Raw genomic sequence first — 21,666 nt, forward strand, 5'->3', positions numbered from 1 at the left:
AGGACATAACTTTAGCACTTAAGTTAGATCTATTAAAAGAGGCATAAAGGTACAAACTTTATACCTTCTAGAGATGAATGAGAAATGAGAACTTCCAAATCCAAAGTTGCTTCAAGCTTCCAAACACTATCACCACCTTCTTCTTCCTTCAAAGGTGTCAAAAACACACTATTTAGCTCATAAGGCTCAAACTAGGTTTAGGGTTTAAAGGGGGGACGTTGGAGAGATGGAGGCTAAGAATGGAAAGGGTTTGGGGAAGTTAAGGAACTTAAATAAGGCTCAAACCCCAGATTTAGGGTTTGGGTTCTGATCCTGTGCGCTTCTAAAGGCATGACTTCACCATGCTGGTATGCCCAACGTACTAGCCTTCATCCCAAATTCAACACAAATTCAAACTATCATAACTTCTTAGATTCAACTCCGATTTTGGCGTTCTTTATATGCACAAAAAGATATTGAAAAGAACCACAATCTAAGATAATTGTTTTAGACTAAAAACTTCTCAAACTAAAATCCATATTTCATGCAATAAACTAGGCCTATGATTTTTCCCTTTATACCCTTCAACCTAATACACAGTTTAAGGGTTGGATCTCTTAACCTCCTTAAGGCCTAAAGCCTCTACACAAATGACTTCCGACACACGACCCTGAAATAAGAAATGACAGGAAACAAGATGTTACATTTGAAGTTTTCCAAACTCCAAAAATACTAAGAAAGGACCAAAAGCTACTAAGAAATGACCTAAAACTAGATGTAAAGAACTAAAGGTCAAGGATGAAGCTTTATACCTCTGATAGTTCAGAAATCCGATGAGAAAAAAGCTCAAAACTGAAATGTGGAGGTTAGGGTTCAGATGAGAGACTCTTTATGAATGTAAATGAAAAAGATTAAAACGCAATGACAAATGTCATAAAGATAAAATTTAGATGCAAGTTTATAAATAGTTACTTAAATTATAGATGATATATAAATCATAATAACCTATTTTAATCAACTTTAGAACCAATTAAATGACTAATTTAATGCATATTAAATACTTTGTTGACTTTGAGTGGGATTATCCTTAAAAATCATATACTTATGTTTAATTTATATATAATAATAATAATAATAATATAATATAAAATGTCGGGTATTTAATGAAGATATTAATTACAGTTTTATGATAAAACTAGTAATAATATATATATATATATATATATATATATATATATATATATATATATCTTAAAGAAATTAGTTCATGGATAAAGTAGTAAGGCATAATAAAACTAGAGGGAGTGGTGTCACAAAAGTTGCATTCCATTCACTGTCACGTACGCGTCACCTCACCCTTTACCAAAAAAGTGTGGTTCATACCACACCCAATAAGAATTGCCACACTTGGGTTTTTTTAATAAATAAAAATTTTCATTGGTTGTGTTCCAAGGGGCAAAAAATTCATCCAATCACAATCATCCAAGGAGTGCTCCCTTCTACGCCGCAGGGCACCTCCTACTGCACCCTTACCGCGGTGGGGGGAGGTGTTCATACAGACGTGGCACCCAACACTCCCTCCTGTATAAACATCAAATATGAATAAAAGATTATATATATATATATATATATATATATATATATATATATATATATATATATATATAGAAAAGTGAATATACCTATCTATATAAATCTAGGACAAAACTTCAAAAATGGTCCCTGTGGTTTCCAAAAATATCAAGTTTAGTCCCTAAGTTCAAAAAACCTCACAGATCGTCCCTGTGGTTTTAAAACTTTTAACAAATGGTCCTTCTGCCTAACTCCGTTAACATTTAGCCGTTAAGTCAGGGACATTTTTGTCATTTCACTCCTCAGGGACCATTTATGAGGTTTTGTATTCCTTTTTTTTAAATAAATAATAAATAAATAAAATTTAATATGCAAGGGTCCCATCTCTCTCTCTCTCTCTCTCTCTCTCGTCTGAAATCAGTTTCCTTTTGATCGTATTCTTCAATATCAAAAGCAAGAAAACTACATCCATCGCTAAAATCCCAAATCTTAAATCAAAGACGATGATGATGAATTTTTTGTTTTAGGGTAAATCGTGTGATGATGAAGAATTATCGTATTTTGCAGGGGTAATTTCTAGAGGCTTGTGATGGAAAAAAGTCAATTTCCTGCAACAACAACAAAAAAACCATTGATCCTACTTCATAAACAACATTACACTCAAAGACGAGATTCATCGGTCTTCAAGAACAGATAAATGTTCAAGTTCTTTAACCAGAACCGGTCTCTAGTGTTTGATTCACAGCACTGAAGACCCAAATCGGCTAACCGTTTAACCACAAACCTAGGCTATTCTCCGGCCGATGCATCCAAAATCGAGATCAAATTAGAACCGGAAATTGCCTTTCTGACTTCATTAACTAACCCAGGTGGTTGATTACGTATGAGTAGCCAATCTGACTCCACAAACCTACCGGCGAAATGATTGATTTCTATGGCATGGGCATCCTCAAGGTACTCTTCGTTTCTCCGACTGAAATAAGTATAATTTCCGATGTATAAACTAAAATTCGATTTGGTTTTTGGATGAAATCGGAAGGTTGATGAATCGTTGAGAGCAGAAGATGTTGAGATCTATTACGATCCGGCAGATCTTATCTCGAAGCTGCTTAAGGGGGAGTTGATATCTCAGGAGGAAAACGTCGTGGATGCTCCTCTGGCGAACACCGGTAACTGCCCATTCGAGAAGCAAGTATGATCCATTGAGATCTGTTCATTCAATCTCGATCTGTTAATGCCTGTGATCTTCTAGTGTGCGTCTTTAATTTTAGTATTGGAGAGAGAGAGAGTGGAGGAGAGAAAGAGAGAGAGTGGGATCCTTAATTAAATAATTATATTTTTTTCTTTTTTTTTAAATAGAGAAAACTTCATAAATGGTCCCTGTGTATTGAAATGACGAAAATGCCCCTCACTTAACGGTAGAAAGCTGACGGAGTTAGACGGAAGGACCATTTGTTAAAAGTTTTGAAACCACATGGACTATCTGTGAGATTTTTTGAACTTAGGGACTAAACTTGATATTTTTGAAAACCACAGGGACCATTTTTGAAGTTTTGTCTAAATCTAGGTGCCCAATCTCCTATGTGACGTGGTTTTAAGTTAACCGGGCTTTATTTTGTAACTCTACCTTATCGCATCTAAAACAAAAATAACTCAGAAGACATATTCGATGATTGTAAAGCTCTCTTCCACTACTATTGTATTTATACATTGGTGATTCTTGTTGTTCCTTCGATTCTTCCCAACATACTGAATCATGAAGATTCATCATATTTCCATTCGAGGTTATTTTATCATCCTATTTATCTTAATTTTTTCTTATTAATCAAGTGATAATGTAAGGAGTTTTTCGATTTTATCTTTTTTAATTTGTTCTAGTTGCACATTAGATGAAATTAAATTAGATTGATTCTAATTTTTTTTACTAATTTCATTACATTAAGATGTTTGATCGATAACAGGTTTATTTCTATGATGATATTTCTATATATTCATCTTAATTCAGAATGTACACTAGGTGTTTGATTAAATGTCTTAGTGAACTTTTGTGCTAATATGGCATAAAAGCATAGTCTGTTATCTAAAATGGGTATCAGATGTCTAATAAGTTCATTTGGTGTCATGTTGAATCCACTGTAACTGTGGTATAAGAGGTGACTCATCGCCTAAATACATTATTACAAAGCTTGCTATTGAATTAAAAAATTTATGAATGATAACATATATTCAAAGATCACCAGTTATAAATGAAGACCAATACTACTAATTAGTCCTTACAGAATTGCCACCTTATCGGTCAAAATCTTGATCACGAACATGGGTGTTTTCATTTCCACCTCAAATATTCCATCGCCAAAATTGGATGATTCCATCATAGAAATATCAAGAGGTTCCATACTTATTCATTCTTTGATATTTAAAATTACTTTACAATTAAGTTATAAAATATTTCACTTGTGTAATGCAGTATTGGATAGATTTTCAAGAAATATACCTTCGGAAAACTCCTATTGGCCTTCAAAAGCATACCAGCAAATCAAAATTGAGAGGAAGTTTTATACATGACAGAACCAGAAAAATGGTTACCAAATGCAGTTTATCAAGCCACCAGAATACTTACTTTGAATATGAGTTCAAGTAAAGTAACAAAGTTTTACAAATTTGTTTTACTCCCTCGTATCAGATCAGATATACGCAAGAACAAGAAGCTTTAATAATTGGCCAAAATGTGAAGAGATGTTGTAATTTTATCAGCAGTCGAACCGAGGTTGAATTCGATTTTTTGGGACAGGGGCAAAATCGTCCAATAAGAGGAAAACCCCCATCAAACTTATGTGTAGATTAACCCAACAGTAACCAAGACATTACATATTGCAGTTTAACATGTTTTAACACATCATCTCGTTACAATATCTTGAATTGGGTTTCTTTGCTCGAGATTTGGTGAGAATACTTGAAGAATTCAAAGAATTGTAAAAACTCAAAAAAAAAAAAAAAAAACGTTGGGTTGTTGTATAGTAACTAAACCATGTATATGTTGACAAAAAGTGTGTCATACTTACTTCTATAAGCAGAAATAGCAACCCACTTTTCATTTTATATTTGAAATATCATTTTATGAGTACACACATAATACTTTCGTTTTAATAACAAAGTAGCATCATACTTTCATTTTAATAAAAAATAACATCATATTTTCGTTTTAATGAAACTATGTTGCCATTATTGGTTAATCTTTGTTAGATTGTCATTGTCTTGATTGATGTGTCCCGGAACCTGAATATAAATTTGGTAATAAACCAATAATGGTATTTTAAAGTATTTAACAAAGCTAACCACGAATCACGAATGACAATTGAGCTAAATTGCAACATAACACTCATATTTTGTTTTTTGTTATTCAACATTTAATAGCATTTTAATATCATAAAAAAAATTGTCATACAATCTTATCCATTCATTTTGGTAACTATAACATCCCAATCATAAATGAAGTACATCTAAAAAAACCTTTTACAAAAAATAATTACATTAGATAATAAATTCTATCGATCCTAAGCCACCTCCCTAAAGGCATCTAAAACCCTTCCAGCTGTAGAACTTTTGTTGTCATTGTAGTATGTCTTGTTATATGCCAAATGCTATCTCATGCAACCAAAAAAGAAGAGTTCTTCAATGTTGTCCAGAAGCTACATTAAAAGAATACAAATAAAATTTAAAAAATATATATATTTAACAAGATGACCCAAAATCATTAAAAATTTTGAAAAAATATTAGATAATAACTTAACTGGTTAATTAATGAGTAGGGCATGCCATCATAAATCAGTTCAAATATGTAACAATAAAGAAACATAAAAATCATGACAATAGTTGGTAATAACCCCACCAAAAATCACAAAATATTTATGCAAAATTAGTAAGAAATTAAGGGTCATAAAAGCTTTAATATTTATCTTTTTGGGAAATAAAGCAAACATCTTTGCAGCGAATTTTTCCAAGCTATCATATGTCTTTCTTGTTATATCCACATCATGAATTTGCATGAATGGAGACATGTCAATTGACACCACTTGGACGCCATTAAATATGGAGAAATTTGTTAGTTCCACCTTCGAGCAACACCCAAATGACCTTCTTTTACCCATATCGATTCCAACTAATGGAAAAGATTGCTTCTTTATCTCACACTGTTGTTGTAGTTTCCTCATATTTTCTTGATTTCCTGGCATTATGCCGAACACCTGGTGGGTGGAAGTTAACCTTTCACAATTCCCCTGTATCCACACACCAATTTCACCCAAATTAAACCTAGTGATATTGATATTGATTGACATAAAAAAATGTAGAGATACCGATCATCGTAAGTTTTCAAGGAATTCATGAAAATTTATTCAACATAAGCTAATTTGATCAACTTATTGTTTGATTTTAGGAAAAATAATGGGTGTTCCAAAATTAATTCGAGAAACTTAAAAATGGAGGAAATTAATTGAAGAAATAGAATTGACGAACCTGGACAAGTAATCTATAAGAGTGATGGAAGCGACAAATGCTGCAGTGTAGACATCTTTACGGACAAGCCATGGGCGTGAAATTAGGTGTACGGTGAACCCATTCAATGGAACGATGGTCGTGGACGGGATATGATCAAGAAATGTATCAACTTGAACCTGAGAAATATAACGAAAAACATGTTCGTCGGATTAATCAGGAAGCGATGTTATGGAAATGATGATGTGAAATCAGAAAGATTCTTAAGGACGAAGTCCTCAGAAAAATAAGGATTAAGGAAGGAATCAGGTGTGATAACTGGTAAATCATATCGTTTATCAAACGACACAGTTTTAAATTATTGGGTACCTAATTTATATTCACTTTTCATATATATATATATATATATATATATATATATATATATATATATATATATATATATATATATATATATATATATATATATATATATATATATATATATATAGTTAAATTGAAAGGGTTCAAAAGAAAACCATAAATGCAACTATTTAACAAATTGGTGCCTTGGTGGTTGGAGTGGGGGCACAACCCCATATTTGCATATTTGCAAACCAATAACTTCTTCGTCAAATTACGACTCCGAATAGTTCATATTCGGATTCGATGACCAATCTAAACTCAATATTCATTGAGGGGAAATTGGAATTCGTTGGGCCCGTTAGGAACAGGTTTTCCAATTTATAATTTTGATTTATTTTCCCATTTAATAACCCATAATCAGATCTTGGTAACTAACTATTTGCAATAGTAAAAAGATATTTGACGCTTTTAAGTTTTAAGTTTGACAAGACTTAATCTAACTCTGTTAGATTCAGATATCATTTCTTTTATTCGGTCATATTAAACTCTATCTGACCCGGTTCGGGAGCAAAATGGGTGGAATCAATAATGTTGATTTTATTTTTGTTAGGGTTTAAGTCCAACAAGAATAGTTTTCTACAACTACCAATTCATTTATTTTCAAACCCAATTTAACATCTTGTGGTTTTCTACAACTACAACATATTTACTAGCGCTATAAATAACCAAATTTTACAAAAGAAAATGGAAACAACCCCATTTTTCAAAAAACTCCAAACCCAAATCTCTTTATTTATTGAAAACCCAAAATAAGATCAATCATGATTCAATAATACAATTGTTTATATCAAACATCTTTCTTGCGTATACAAATCTTAATTTTTCGACATTATCAATCCCTTTCAAATGGTTCACAAGGACACGTGTCATCCTTGAAATAATTGCAACAAAAACAAACAAAGCTTTTTTTTGTCTCTCAGCTTCCTCTTCTCAAGAAGGCCAATACACCTAAACCAGCCACTAATGCAGCTCCGGCCGCCACAGAGCTGTAAGCAGACGCCCATGCATCCGGATGAGCATGCTCCAAACCACCACCACCGCCGCCACCGCCGCCACCTGCCGCCAGTGAACCTTTTCTATTTCTTGGCACCCCGGAGTAATCCAAATGTAACTTCAGTCCCTGTTTAAATCCATCAAGATTCTGAAAAGTTAATATCATTAACTAGTAATATATGCTTGGGGATGAAATTATATAATTATTAAGAAAAAAAAAACATGTTTGATATGTAATCAATATAAAACTTGTATCTTTTTGTATTTATAAAATTAAAAGAAAAACGTTTTATATCCAATTGTTACGAAAAATTTAAGATTTTACATATTTTTATATATATATATATGATTTAAAAGAGGGAAACACACACACACACACACACACCTTCCATCCAGCTGATCTTGCATGTTGGACAGCTGCAACAAGATCACTATCTGTTGCAAGTATCACCATATCCTTATCTTCATCTTCATACTACAACATATAATATATAAAACCAATTTAAGTTTTAACCATAAAAATAAAGAGCTATATTACATTTTTGGTCCCTGGGTATAGCTGATTTTTTCAACTTTATGCCCTAAAAAAAGTTTTCTTGTGCAATTTTGGTCCTTATCTAAGGTTTTTATAACGTTTTTCGTCACTGTTCCAACCAAATGACTATATTTTTAGGACCAAAATTGCAAAAAACAGTTATATTTAGAGAAAAAAAATAGTTACTATACTCTGAAAAGGGACCAAAAACGTTACAAGAACTTAAAATAAGGACTAATATTGCAAAAGAAAACTTTTTGGGACCAAAATTGCAAAACATAGACAAGGGACAAAAAATGTAATTTACTCGAAATAAAATAGAAAAGATCAAATTACATTTTTGGTACCCGAATATATTTGCGTTTTGCAATTTTGGTCCGTATTTAATGCTTTTGTAACATTTTGGTTTATGTTCCACTTTTTGCAAGATTTCGTCCCTATACTTTATCTAAAATTGGAAGTTTAGTCAAAATTATAAAATCATCCAAATGTTGTCCTTAAGATTGCATTTCAATACAAGGTATAGTCTCTGACCCATATATCAAAATTAGGACATAACTTGTAATGTTAAGTAAAGAACAGGGACCATATCCGTAATAAAAGAAAACTTAAGGACACTATTTACTATTTAGACGATTCCAACTAAACTTACTATTTTGAGTAAAGTACAAGGACCAAATTTGTAATTATTTACTTTAAACATACCAGAATCTGAGGGAGGTTATTCCGATCAATCTCACCACCTACTCTTTGAAGTATAGCGGTTATAAGATCCGTCAAACTATGAGTTTCTGACCTCAAAAATATACACGTTTACAATCAAAACACCATAAAATTTATAAAAAAATAAATAATAAGAAATATATATATATATATATATATATATATATATATATATATATATATATATATATATATATACCACAAATAAATCTATGCATTCGGCCCTTTCTATCTTCAATCTTGAAAGCAAATGTATTGTGCACTGTTGGTGAAGGGTACGGAATGACTTTTCCAATTTCAGTCCCTTGTTCAGAAGCCAATTTGAAAGAGCTCTCACTGAAAAGTGAACGTTCATTAGTTTTGTTAAAGTTGACCAAAAAAAAAAAAAAAAAAGTCAAACCCAGTTTTTATTTTTAATAAAAATGATGACGTGGCATATTTATTACCTTATGGAATCACTGTCATCATCTGCAGGAGCTGTTGCCATGGCAGAATCCCAAAACTTTTGCATCATTGAACTTGCAGCTTCATTATCAATTCCTGCAGTACTTCCTACCTATACCAATAAATCATGTTTTTTTTCTTTTAAAAAAAATATATAATGAGAAAATTATGGCGGGAAATGAAAAGGTGTTATAACAAACAAGGGTAAATTTGTAAAAAGTTTGGGCATGTTTCTTTATTTTTTTCTTTCTTATTATATTGATAAAGTGGCTAAAGGATAATGATGTTTGTTTGAAAAGTGTTGTATATGTAAAGACTCTTTTATCTTTTCTTGGTGAGTAAATGACCATTTTACCCTTGTATATAGAAATTATGGTAGATAACAAATGACTGCTTGTTTAGAATAACAGTTAATAATCACAATATGAGTACTTTTAAAAACATTTATCATAATTAATAATCGATTCAAATTACTCACTGTTCACAAGTTAACCTATAAATTTAATGTTTAGTGAATTGAAAAAAAAAAAACAAAAAACCATGAATTAAAAAATTATAGTTTTATATTTTTTTTCTTATGATTCATGCAATCAGGTCAAAAAAATATTTATAAGCTTATAAGTTAGTACAAACTACAAAGGTACAAAGTACAAACCCATAATCAAGTAGAAATTAAAAAAAATTATATGCTTATAAATATATAAGGAAATTCATAATCATATCTACATAGAAACAATCATAAAAAAAACATGAAGGAAGAACTTTAAAGAAGTTGGGAGGAAATAAGAAGGGTAAACAGGTAAAATGTCAATGTCTTAATAGATTAAGCAAGTTTTTTTTTGGCTTAACTCCTGATTAAGTCAAAATAAAACAGTCATACATACATGTCCAGATTAATTGTTTACTCCATTAATCAAAAAAAAAAAAAAAAAGACTTACAGATGCTACAGCTGCATGAGAAATGTGGAGTACATCAATAATAGCAACAACAATTCCCTCTACATCAAAAAAATAAAAAAATAACCACATTTAGATATATATAAATCCTACAAATTCAACATTTTATGTCCCAAAACAATCAAAATTATCCAAATATTTACCTCTATCAACAACAGGAAGATGTAAAAACTTTCCATGATGCATTATATGAAGGGCATCAACAATAGGTGTATCAATATTAGCACATTCTGGATTTGGAGTCATTACTTTCTCCACCATTGTTGATTCAGGAGGAAGCCCTAATGCTATAACTCTCATCAATATATCCTTTGATCTATATAATACAATAAAATACAAAACAAAATGTTACTATTCTACTCAAAAAATCATTCACATTATATAAAATAATTACAAAAAACTAACGTTAAAATCCCAATTGGTTTGCTATCAACTGTCACAACAGCAGAGCTAATGCGACACTCCAACATCTTTTTAGTTGCCATTAGAACTGTATCAGAGGGTGAAACTGTCACAAGCCTGAAATATATATGAACAATTTTATAATTTATTCAAGAGTTTGTGAAAAAATTTATGTTGATGAATGATTGAAGTAAAGGTATTAAGGTAGTATTACCTACTTTGAATTATCTGAGATAAAGGTGGATAAAGTGGGCTTGAATAATCGTTCTCTAAGTGTTTCAATAAACGTATTGGAACCTAGATAATAAGTGAATGTAATTAGTCAAAGATGAAAAGGGAAGAAGAAGAAGAAAAAAAAAGTCAACGAACCAGAAACGGAAGTGCCCCAATGCTTTTCAACGCCTTCAACAGCAGCTGCAATGGCTTTCCCCTTTTCAGCTGCTCTTTCCATTCGTGCAATTGCATCGTATAAACATTTTGCAATGTCAAGAATCGCAATAACTTCTCCATTTTCTACAACGGGTAAATGTCTGAATTTTCCTGTAAGAGAAGTTTTAAATTCCGAGGTTTTAAAGAAACTATGGAGATGAGAGTGTCGTGTTCTTGATTGAGACAAACCTTGCACCATTTTTTGTAGGGCTTCAACAGCGAGAGTATCGGAGATTACAAAAACTGGGTTTCGTGTCATTACTGCTGATACAGGGGTGGTTTCAAGATCAAGCTCACGAGCGACGACTCTTGTTGCAATATCCTTTGATTAGGTTAAAAGCTAGTTGGTGAAGATTGTTTATGGTTAATGGGAGTAATGAAGATTTTTAGAGCGAGAAAGATACCTTGTCGGTTAATATGCCACAAAGTAAGGCGTTTGAGTCTGTGAGCAAAAGGGCGTCGACTTTCCGGGCGGCCATCCGGCGGCAGGCTTCATTGATGGTTGTGGTTTCGGGAACTGTTAAGGCTTTTGAGAGACGCAATCGCTTTACTGTGCGTTCTCCGACTGGCCCCCTGTTTAGAATAGTCAACGTAATGAAACAAGGTGGAAGGGGGATTCGATCTCGTTGAAATTATTGGTTTTGTTGCGATGCTTGTAGATAGGAGGTGTAATCTAGATGTGAATTAAACATTGGAGAATCTCGATGATTGAAATCGAGTAGGGATAGAAGAAAACGTACATGGGACGAGGAGTAGTGATGGATCTTCGGCTGGAATCATTAGCACCATTTTCAGAAGCTTTCTTCCTAGATGAAGCTGTCAAAACCATACTTCTCCGTGAAGAACCCGACTGACTAGTCGTCATCTTCACCAACTATTGACCAAAATTCCTCTCTCTTTCGCCCTACCTGATACTGTGTCAATCAATCAAAAGATACAAAACGTGAAATTACAAGATTGAAGTAGTAAAATCCCAAAAAAGTTGGAGCAATCAAGTACCCTGAAATTATGGAAGCCCACACATGAAGAGGACGCAAAGCAATTATTGATATGAATTTGTAATCGGGCGATGATGTTTTCCGCGACAATCAAAGCAAAGATTCCGGGAAAACGCGCCCGAGAAGAGGAACCCTAGTTGCAAAATATTTTGATTGGGAATTGGGATGAATTGGAGGTAAGAGAGATTTTTGAGCTTTTGATCGGGTATCCACAAATTCTTTACTGCAGAATATTGTCTGAATTGGGGTATTTGGTGCGTTTTCCTCTCCTAAAAATCAAGAAAAGAACAAAAAACCAGTCAGACAAAAGATGTTTTGGGGGTTTTACATTGCAGGGTGAATTGCCATGTCAACGTTTTATCTTTTACAAAAAAGAGAATGTTAACAAAGAGTAACTTATGTTCATAATTATTCTAGTTGGATTTCCCAAAAATATTTAATCATCAAAATTTGATTTTTATTTGAAATCAGGTAGCATGTACCTTGTAAAATGTTGATAATGTGACCACACAGAATTGGTGATAATGTGGTCACCCGTTCAAATAGTATCTTCTCGGGTCACCTTCAATCATGGTCAGATCTATATTCGTAATCAGTTCGGTAATATGTTGTATTGTTGTTGAGAAATTTGCTAGTTCAACAGTATCTTCTCGAGTCACTTTCAATCATGATCGGATCTACATTTGATCTGGTCGCCTCTCAAAAAAATTTCAGTAGTATAAATTTTTTAAAAAAGTTTCGTATATGTTGTGCTACTTAATATAAATAACAACAAAAGTTGTATTTTATCTAGATGGTTATGGTGACAGTGTGTTATTTTGAAGGTTGCAAATTTGAATTTTTTTTTCTAACATTTTTTTTTCTTTTATTTCTCAGCTATATAAAATGATTTTATACAGCATTATATAGATTTTATATCTATTATATTATGATATGAAAATTAAACAAAAGTACTAAGTTATCAAAATGGTAAAGTACTCAACTTTTAACTTAGATGTCCCTATTTCAAATCTCAATCTTGACATGAGTGTATTTTATTTTGTTTTTCAGTTTCTATCATATATTCATTCACTTGTTTTTTATAATTCTAAAATTGTCACACATCAGGCATAACATGAAAGATAGCTCATGTATATATGTTATATAAACAACACAAACTTCTTAATTCTCCGCATATTAAACTTACGAATGGGTTTGGGTTTAAACCCGAAACCGAGTTTGAAAAACCGAGGAACCGAACCATCGATTTAAGCTACCCTTTTAATTTGACCGAGGAACCGAACCTCAATAAGGTTTTCGTAGGACATACAAATATTTTCTTTTGTTTCTCTTGATATAAATTATATCATTTGCTTTTCAAATTATTTACAAGTTTGAAGGTTCCATATTCTGAAACGTAAATGAGCTTCGTGAAATTTATCTTATTTACATAAACATTTACAAGAGGAAAACAACCACAAAAGTGTTATGGTTATGGTACACGCCTAAACTACTGTAGTTACAATTTAATCGAGTATGAATTACGAGATCAAAGTAATGTAAGAATTAAGAACACAATATCTAAATATAATCTGGTTGGCTCAATTATGCTTTCAAAGAATACAGAGAAGACATAGAGAATACAAGATGGATTGCAAAAGTTCTCTCTAACTCTAGTACTCATCCCATATTTATAGGAATTGAGAAAGCATACAAAAAATATAAGAGACTAAAACTCTAAAGCTTCGATACAAAAATGACCTTATAATAAACTTAACATACAAACATTCGATACTACGCATGACCTAGACAACCTTCGACATCTCATAACAACATTCTCCCCCTTTGTGAGAAGTGTCGAATCTAAGTCATCAGCATCTAAGAAGCTTGATGTATCATTCTTCGAATCTCAGTATACCGGTTAATCACCTTGCGAATTTCAGCTTTGTCACCTTCATTGTTCTTTGCACAACTATTCATTCGACCAATAAGGTTTGTGTAATGTGGTGTGGTATATCTTTCAACATCACAAACTTACAACAAAAACTTTGTAATCTTCCCCTTCTTATTCTTTCCAATGAATATTATTCCCAAAGGCTTCAAGCATATCTCCCCATCTCCATAACTCTTCAAACTAGCCTGACTTTTTAACATCGATTGTGGCACAGTGATTTGTTTACCAATGGCCAAGGCTAATTGAAGCTTCAAAAAATCTTCTTTTATTGTTAATTGAAGCTTCGAGAAATATGTTCCCTTCAGAATTCTTGCAACAAAGATCAGATCATGAACATTCATTAAAGGGAAGTCAGCCACTGAGAAATCGAATGCAACATTATTAACTCTGACTGCATGAAATCGATAATTCTGCAACACACCCTCGAACAAAACGTCTTTGGATATGTTGAGAACACGAACAACCTTAACAAGTGACCAGATCTCATCTTCCCTTTTTCCCAAAACTGCATGGAAACGACTCTTCATTCTCTTACATTCTTCTTTATCTTCAAAATTAGCAACAATTTGATATTGTTCAGCCATAAACATCATCTTGTTTATTGGAAAAATCCAACTGATTGAAATTTGAATTTTCTATGGTAAAGCTCTTCTTGGGAATCTTCTCAAAATCATGCATCTCACCAGTTATGACCTAAGCTTCAATATATTCATAACAATAGTGTTTCGAATGATCACCCTTATCAAGACCAGGAGGATCATTGGCCCTTTGTCGAAGAATGTCACACCCCCGAACCAGACGGCGGAAACGTCTGAGGGCTCGTGTGACTGACAATTGAAATATCGTCACAGTTAATATACATGAAACATAACACATTCATCACCAAACATTACATATTACAGTTGTTATTGCTCACATCAAGTACATTGTTATAGATTACATAAATCCAAAGTATTAATAGTACGATGAGTGATGTTACACAAAATAAATCCATACACACTTGAAAATCTTCTTGCTTAACGATTACCTGAGAATACAAGTTATATTGAAAACGGTCAACATATATAATGTTGGTGATTTCATAAGTATGTTTGAATAAAAGTCTTTTCATCTTTTGTAAACCCAGAAAATCCGATATTTTCTGTAATTGTCTGAAAATGATGTGAAAATCGAGTATAAATACATGTGTGAATTTCATAGCAGTAACATATAGGAATGCAATTTAAATTTCTTTGTATTGTAAGTAAGTGGTAATTGAATATTAGTATTTACCCATAAAATCCGACATTTTCTGATTTATAATAATGTTGTGGTTCTTGTATCATCAAATAAGTTGCTTTGTATTGACACGATCGAAGGATTAATCTCCAAAATGTTAAATTGGTATGGGATCTCTATATGAGCCGTTATAACCATGCATGATAATGACTATATTGCTTGTCTTGGCATTTTTCCAAACGTTGGTATTTGCTCAAGGTTTTGTCGCCCTAGACCGGCCTAGTCTAGTTGTAGCGAACAACTAAGGCGTGGGGGGTCACCCCGTATAGATCTATACACAAACTCCCGCTCTCCCTCCAAGAAACTCTGGTTATAACTACAGGCTACGATTGTACACTCAAATGTGCCAACCGACAAGTCTCACTAGATTCTCAACCTTTCATGTTTGTTATGTTTTTCACCATGTTTAATATTTACGTGTATGTTGTAGGTTTTCAAATCCAAAGGTATGTATATAAGTATGTGAAGTTCAATAATTATGTAAAGGTATAGTTATGACCTACTAAGCACGTGATTTCCAGTCCAAGCCCAATTAGCATGTAAATGGACCACAAAGGTCCAATAAAATGTAAGAGGGCAATTTAGGCCCAATAGGCATGTAAATGGACCACCAAGGCCCAACAAACATGTGACCCATAGCCCAGGCCCAAATTAACATGTAAATGGGTCGCAAGGCCCAATAAACATGTCATGTAAAATATTAGGCTCAATATGCACTTGAATGGGCCCTTAAGGCCATTGGCCATGTAACATGAATATTAGGCCCAATAAAATTGTTATCGATGCATTTCGTCCATTCGTTATTATTTTCTTGTTTGTTCTTAGCTCGAGGTTTACCAAATTGATTATAAAAAAAGCCCTCTTTTTGTAAAAACAACGTTCTTGGCCAACAAGCCTCAAATTTTCAATTAAGGCCCAAATTTTTGTAAAGATAACACTTTAGTCCATATTTTATAAAAATTTGTAATTTCGTCCCAAATGTTTAGAAATTTACGGATTTAGTCCAAAAATTCATATTTTGACATTTTTGGCCCAGTTTTGCAGAAAATTACATTTTCAGCCCCTTGTTTGTGAAAAATGACACTTTCTGCCCATTTTTTATAAAAGTTACATTTTTGGCCCAATTTAGAAATAAATGTTATCTGCAACCCTAAATTTGGTTTATTTACATTTATGGCTCAACTTTGATCAAATGGCATTTTTAACCCCAAAATTCTTATTTTTCGCAAATTTGGCCCCAAAACTGTGAGGCCCAAATATTAAGCCCAATAGGCTAAAATTTACACTTTTGGCCCTTTAAAAAGTAGGGTTATCATGAAAACTCACTTTTATATAAGTATGACTTGTTTGATCCTTATAAAACCGTAAATGTCACTTTTTGCCCTTATCTTTTGTTTTCTTGACAATTATGACCCTTAACAAGATTTTTCCTTTAAATTTTTATATCTTAAACATATAACCGCTTTTAACTTGATAATATGATGTATAAGATGTCTTAGTTCATGGATTTTTACTCAATGTTGCTTAAGATGTCGAAATGTGTTAAGATCTAACACATTTTTACAATATAAACTAAGAAATCACACAAGACATGCATAAAACACATAGATCTACACATTTTTCTTGTATTCTCCCCCAAAAATCATATGAAAACTGAAAAAAAGGGGGTATGAACTCACCTTTGCTTTGATGTTTCGGTTTTTGAAGAAGAAATGAAGAGATTATTTGGTCCTAGCAACACCTTGGAGTAGTTTTCGAGCTTATGAAGTTTCTAAGATTGTGATCATGGAATAAACCTATGTAAGGAGTTATTGATGTTAAAATGAAAGGAGATGTTTGTGTTTGATAACACTTACCAAAGATTGAAAATACTTGATGAAGATCCTTGAAACACAAGCAAAAATTTCAAGATTCTTGGAGGAAGGAGGATGATCTTTGAGAGTGTTTGGAGAGGATTTGAAAGAGTGTGTGTGTATGTGTGTGTTAGCTCTCGGCCGAGAGATAAAGAGAGAGAGAGAGGGAAAGAAGATGTGATGTTCACCTAGATGTATGAGATTGGTAGTTTACTTAATGGTTACTTTGCATGGAAGTCCATTATGCAAGTGTGATGTGTCTCATACTCATTGGTTCTCTTCCTTTTCTGTCTCTCTTTTTTTTACACTTGGGCCGAAATGTGGCAATTATGGAAGAGTTTGGGCATTGATTGATATTAACTTAGAGTACATGCTTTACAATAGTTGAATGATTACATGAGAATAGAATTTTCCTAGCTAAAATGCTAGTTGTGACAAAGAGTGATTTGTATTTGCCTTTACTTCTCCATCTCTTTTTCTATTGTTGCTTTCTTTTCTTCTTTAGTGGGTTAAGTAGAAACACATTTGCCTTTGTTTTTCAACTCTTTTGTGTCATCCCCATTTTCATGGCCAGAAAAAACTGATTTTGTTTATGCTTTATAAAAATCAGAGTACCTCTTTTAATAAAAATGTTGAGGAAATTGTTCCTTGTAAAACATGATAAATACGTTATCAAGGCATTTCCGAAGAAAAGTATTTTTATTCATTTTAAAACATTTGGGATGTCATCGTCAATACAGAAACATAAGCATAAACAGAGCTTACATTCATTATCACTAGTGATTTATATCTCCTTAATCTCTCAGTGTAATGTGACTTCATATCAACACTTGTGATATAAATAAACTGAGTGGGTCAGGTTGGGAAACCTGGTGAGTACATAGGGTTTTCAACCCACAATAATATAATTATTATGTTTAAACATCAAACAATTAACCCAATTACCCATCCCAATTATCTTCCTTACTCTTAAGGGTCTACCCTAAGAGTCATCAATCCTGCATTCGTTCATTTCGAAGTCCCTTGCTTCTAGGGTTTATAAGACATGCACTAATTCCGTAGCTACCAATGCACTAAATCCATAGCTGCTAAAGTTCATTCATAAGGTACTAAATACATAGCTACGAGTGTAGGTACTAAGTCCATACCTACCAACGTTTACCTAACAGGCACTAAGTCCATAGCTGCCAGGTACTAAGTCCATAGCTACCATCACCTAACAGGTACTAAGTCCATAGCCACTAAGTCCATAGCTACCGGTGTTTGTCCAATAGGCACTAAACCCATAGCTGCCGATGTTATTTATTAGGCACTAAGTCTATAACTGCCAATGTTTACTCACATCATCTTTTATCTCTCATTATTCATCTACCCATGTTTTACCCAACATATTTGTAGATATAAAATACATATACAATTTAAATCATTTTAAAACATGTATAAAATCATTCGTCCAGCATAGACAGCAAGTATTCAGATAGTATGCACACATAACACGTAATTTATATAAAATACTTCATATTTATGTGTAAGATGAAAGTAACTATGCACTCACTTGAGAAGGTGGTGACTCGGCACTCGGACAACACTTCGTTACTCTTAAAACAATATCCTTCGACAAAACCTAGTATCATTACCACTAGGGTTTAGTCTAATATTCACCGAGACTAATTAATAGTCTAGCTATTATTACTATTATATAAGTGTTAAAAAATACATATATAACCCATAATAATAGCCCAAATACTCCTTATAAAGCCCTAATAGCATTACTATATTGAAACATAAGTTATACTAAAGATAGGGTAGGCATAGCGCACTTACAACGGGTTTTCTCGAAAACCGGGCGTCGCTGGAGCAGCGTTTCTGAGCCGAAAAGCTCTTTTCTCGAGGCTTCGGGAGTCTCGGGGATTCCTTTGGGTGCTAGGTGGTTTACCTAGACTTTAGGGGGGGGGGTTAGGGAGGTTAGAGAGAGAAAGTGGAAGAGGAAAGGTGTGAGAATGAATGGAACCCGACACCTCTATTTATAGGCTGAATTCCTGATGGACTCGCCGAGTCAGTTCACGTACTCGCCGAGTCGGTGCCACGTGTCATCACCTTATGGCTTTTCTTGGGGAGAAAGCCTTGGCCCATATTCAGCCATGTCACCCCTTTTGCAACAGCACCCTGCCGACTTCTAAACCCCGTAACTTTCGCATACAACCTCCGTTTTCGACGTTCATTTTTTCCACGTGTAGGTAAAAACAAGATCTACAACTTTCGTTTAGACTCTTTCGGCTAATTCTCGACTGATATTAAATTTAACACTAGGAGGAGATTATATTGTTAAATGTCCGCGTAAAATTCATAACTTCTACATACGAACTCCGTTTTCGTCTGTCTTTTTATCGTTGAGTTCATATTAATCAGATCTTCAACTCTCATTTAGGTCGCATAGGCCAAAAACCGCTCGGACTAAAATTCAAGTTTCGGGTCGTGCACTGCTATGCCAAATCTTAGAAAATTCATAACTTCCTCATACAAAGTCAGATTTGGGCGTTCTTTTTTTTGTATGTTCTCGGTTTAATGTATACTACAGCTTTTGTTTAGATCACTATGGCTAAAAAGTCCTCTATCATAAATTCAGTATTTACGTCTCTCGGTGTCGTGCCGGTTTTGCTGTAAAACTTCGACGGACCATAACTTATTCGTTATAACTCGGATTTCGGCGTTCTTTATATGTACGGAACCCTTGATACATATTCTAAAACTTATTTAAGATTATTTATTCTAAATAATATTTTGTCGAAAAGTCGTTTTCGACCCCTATTATCTCTAAATTGACTAGGCCGGATCTACGGGCGTTATAATTATCTCCCGCTTAGGATGATTACGTCCCGGAATCATCAACGAAACAGGACAGTATAAGGACTCCATACGTTATCTCTTCATCCTAGTTAATAATCGTAACTTCCTCGTTTCTTCGAATGAGTATCTAACTCTTGGACTCCTTGATTGTAGGTGGTGCTCGATCTTGCACTTGCTCCCTATCTCACGTTAGACTCCAAATTATGACTTTCAAGTCACAATCTCGATCCTAACTGGATTCGAACATAAGATAAGTTCTTTTATTACTACAATGGAATGATGTGTCATATTCTAATGACCTATCATCGTATGTTGCAATGCTTAGACTCAGGTCTCTTAGAGTCTTCCAGAACATACTATACTTTCCTTCATGTTCTAATCTCATCTTAAAAGGTAGCATTTCTAGCTATAAGCAACCGTCGTGATACCTCTACTGATCGCTTTGATTAATTCTTTCGGCTTAAGTCAGGTGCTACATCGAACTTGGTTCTCAGAACCACGTAACAAACTCATCGTAGTCGGGCACAATTTGGTATGACTACCAAGGTCGGAATAACAACAATATTCTTAGTCATTACCGAAACAATGGTAACGACATACTTGAATAAAATGGTATCAATTACTAGCTTCTTGGTAACCTTGTGACTTTCCCTGATCCAAGTGTGAGTCCTGTGCTTCCGGTAGTATAGGCCTCTACTATCACTCACACCTACTCATACTCGTCCTAAGTATTGTCTCGCAATTTTCCAAGTCACGATACAAGAAGATCACATAACAATTTAACACATCAGATAACAAAACAAAGGTTTTATATTATTCCTTGAAATGATTACATAGGTGTTCAAGTTTACCCTAAACTATGCCTCTAGTAGGCTACATCATATGATACTATGGCTACTGCATAACTCGATCTTCGGATACGAACTCCTCATCCTCGATTTCTCGCGTCATTTTCTGCCTCGTCGAGGATCATGTGGAATGCCCTTGGCCTTGGTGGCGTTTCTGGCCTTGCTGCCTTATTTTTCCTCGGGCAGTCTCTGGACATGTGCCCCTTGCCTCCACATCCGTAGCATACCATATCATTATGTGTACAGTCCTTGGAATAGTGACCATATCTCCCACACTTATAACAAGTCACTTCTTCGTTGCATCTCCCACTATGCTTCTTCTTGCACTTATCACACCATCTCGCATCACCTTTCTCTCCTTCTTTGAGCTTCGAGAATTTTCTCTCCTTGTTGGACCTTGTAGATCCTTCAAACTTCCTCTTTTCTCCTGCCTTATCTTTTTCCAGACCCTTTTCTCTTATCTGGGTCTCTACGTTCTTAGCTGCTCTAACGGCTGTTTTCAAAGTAGTTGCCATTTTGACCGTTAGACCAAAGTATGTGGGCAGTCCATTAGCAAACCTATCGATCTAGGAGAGTTTAGTAGGCACCAAGTAGGGGAATAGCTTCATCCTCTCGGTGAATGAGGTGGCATACTCATCCACACTCATCTTTCCTTTCTTTAGGTTCTGAAATTCGTTGTTTAGGTCTATCAGATCTATCTCTGAGCAGTACTGCATTTTCAACTGCTCCACGTATGTTTCCCAAGACATTCGCATGGCTTCTCCTCGTAGCATTGTATCTGCCAATAACTTCCACCAACTTAGCACTCCAGTCTTTAGTTGTCTGACTGCAAAGACGGTCTTTTGTCTGTCGCTACAGTCACAACTTTCAAACACCATCTCCATTTCGGAGATCCAGTCCATAATCTCAACTGGCTCCGGGCTTCCGGAAAGGCTTGGTGGCTTGGCACCCAAGAAGTTCTTATGCATTCCTCCAT

General features: G+C 34.0%; 1 protein-coding gene and 2 long non-coding RNA genes across 5 annotated transcripts; 1 reads left to right on the forward strand and 2 right to left on the reverse strand.

The window, feature by feature from the left end:
- The first annotated feature begins 3,133 nt into the window (after nucleotides 1-3,133).
- Nucleotides 3,134-4,650, forward strand: LOC145102624 (uncharacterized). The gene is made up of 2 exons (XR_013706196.1): nucleotides 3,134-3,940; nucleotides 4,019-4,650. It is a non-coding gene; the product is annotated as an uncharacterized LOC145102624 (long non-coding RNA).
- Nucleotides 4,651-4,987: 337 nt separating this feature from the next.
- On the reverse strand, nucleotides 4,988-6,390 carry LOC145102625 (uncharacterized). Of its 2 annotated transcripts, XR_013706198.1 has the most exons (3): nucleotides 6,067-6,390; nucleotides 5,343-5,828; nucleotides 4,988-5,240 (listed from the first exon to the last, which is right to left on the reverse strand). It is a non-coding gene; the product is annotated as an uncharacterized LOC145102625 (long non-coding RNA). The 2 variants fall into 2 exon arrangements; XR_013706197.1 differs by having other exon boundaries at nucleotides 4,988-5,828.
- A 759-nt stretch (nucleotides 6,391-7,149) lies between these two features.
- LOC145102626 (CBS domain-containing protein CBSCBSPB1-like) lies at nucleotides 7,150-12,251 on the reverse strand. Of its 2 annotated transcripts, none has more exons than XM_079040075.1 (14): nucleotides 11,933-12,251; nucleotides 11,674-11,841; nucleotides 11,338-11,506; nucleotides 11,123-11,255; nucleotides 10,874-11,044; nucleotides 10,723-10,801; nucleotides 10,508-10,621; nucleotides 10,246-10,418; nucleotides 10,085-10,143; nucleotides 9,148-9,257; nucleotides 8,901-9,037; nucleotides 8,684-8,769; nucleotides 7,829-7,918; nucleotides 7,150-7,570 (listed from the first exon to the last, which is right to left on the reverse strand). In XM_079040075.1, exons 2-14 carry the CDS (start codon nucleotides 11,796-11,798, stop codon nucleotides 7,367-7,369), a joined length of 1,650 nt encoding a protein of 549 aa, XP_078896201.1. In that variant the 5' UTR covers nucleotides 11,799-11,841; nucleotides 11,933-12,251; the 3' UTR covers nucleotides 7,150-7,366. The 2 variants fall into 2 exon arrangements, with proteins under 2 accessions (XP_078896201.1, XP_078896199.1); XM_079040073.1 differs by having other exon boundaries at nucleotides 11,674-11,847; nucleotides 11,933-12,249.
- Between the last annotated feature and the right edge of the window lie 9,415 nt (nucleotides 12,252-21,666).

The sequence above is a fragment of the Lactuca serriola genome, chromosome 4 (genome assembly GCF_051521515.1).
Source record: "Lactuca serriola cultivar US96UC23 chromosome 4, Lser_US96UC23_V15, whole genome shotgun sequence".
Classification (NCBI taxonomy): Eukaryota; Viridiplantae; Streptophyta; class Magnoliopsida; order Asterales; family Asteraceae; genus Lactuca; species Lactuca serriola.

Excerpts from the sequence above, each read along its gene's own strand:
- LOC145102626 (XM_079040075.1), bottom strand. The coding sequence starts at position 11,798 with ATGACGACTAGTCAGTCGGGTTCTTCACGGAGAAGTATGGTTTTGACA. Across the intron at positions 11,256-11,337 it reads GTGGCATATTAACCGACAAG|GATATTGCAACAAGAGTCGT; the intron begins GTATCTTTCTCG and ends ACCTAATCAAAG. Across the intron at positions 10,802-10,873 it reads TTGGGGCACTTCCGTTTCTG|GTTCCAATACGTTTATTGAA; the intron begins GTTCGTTGACTT and ends CTTATTATCTAG.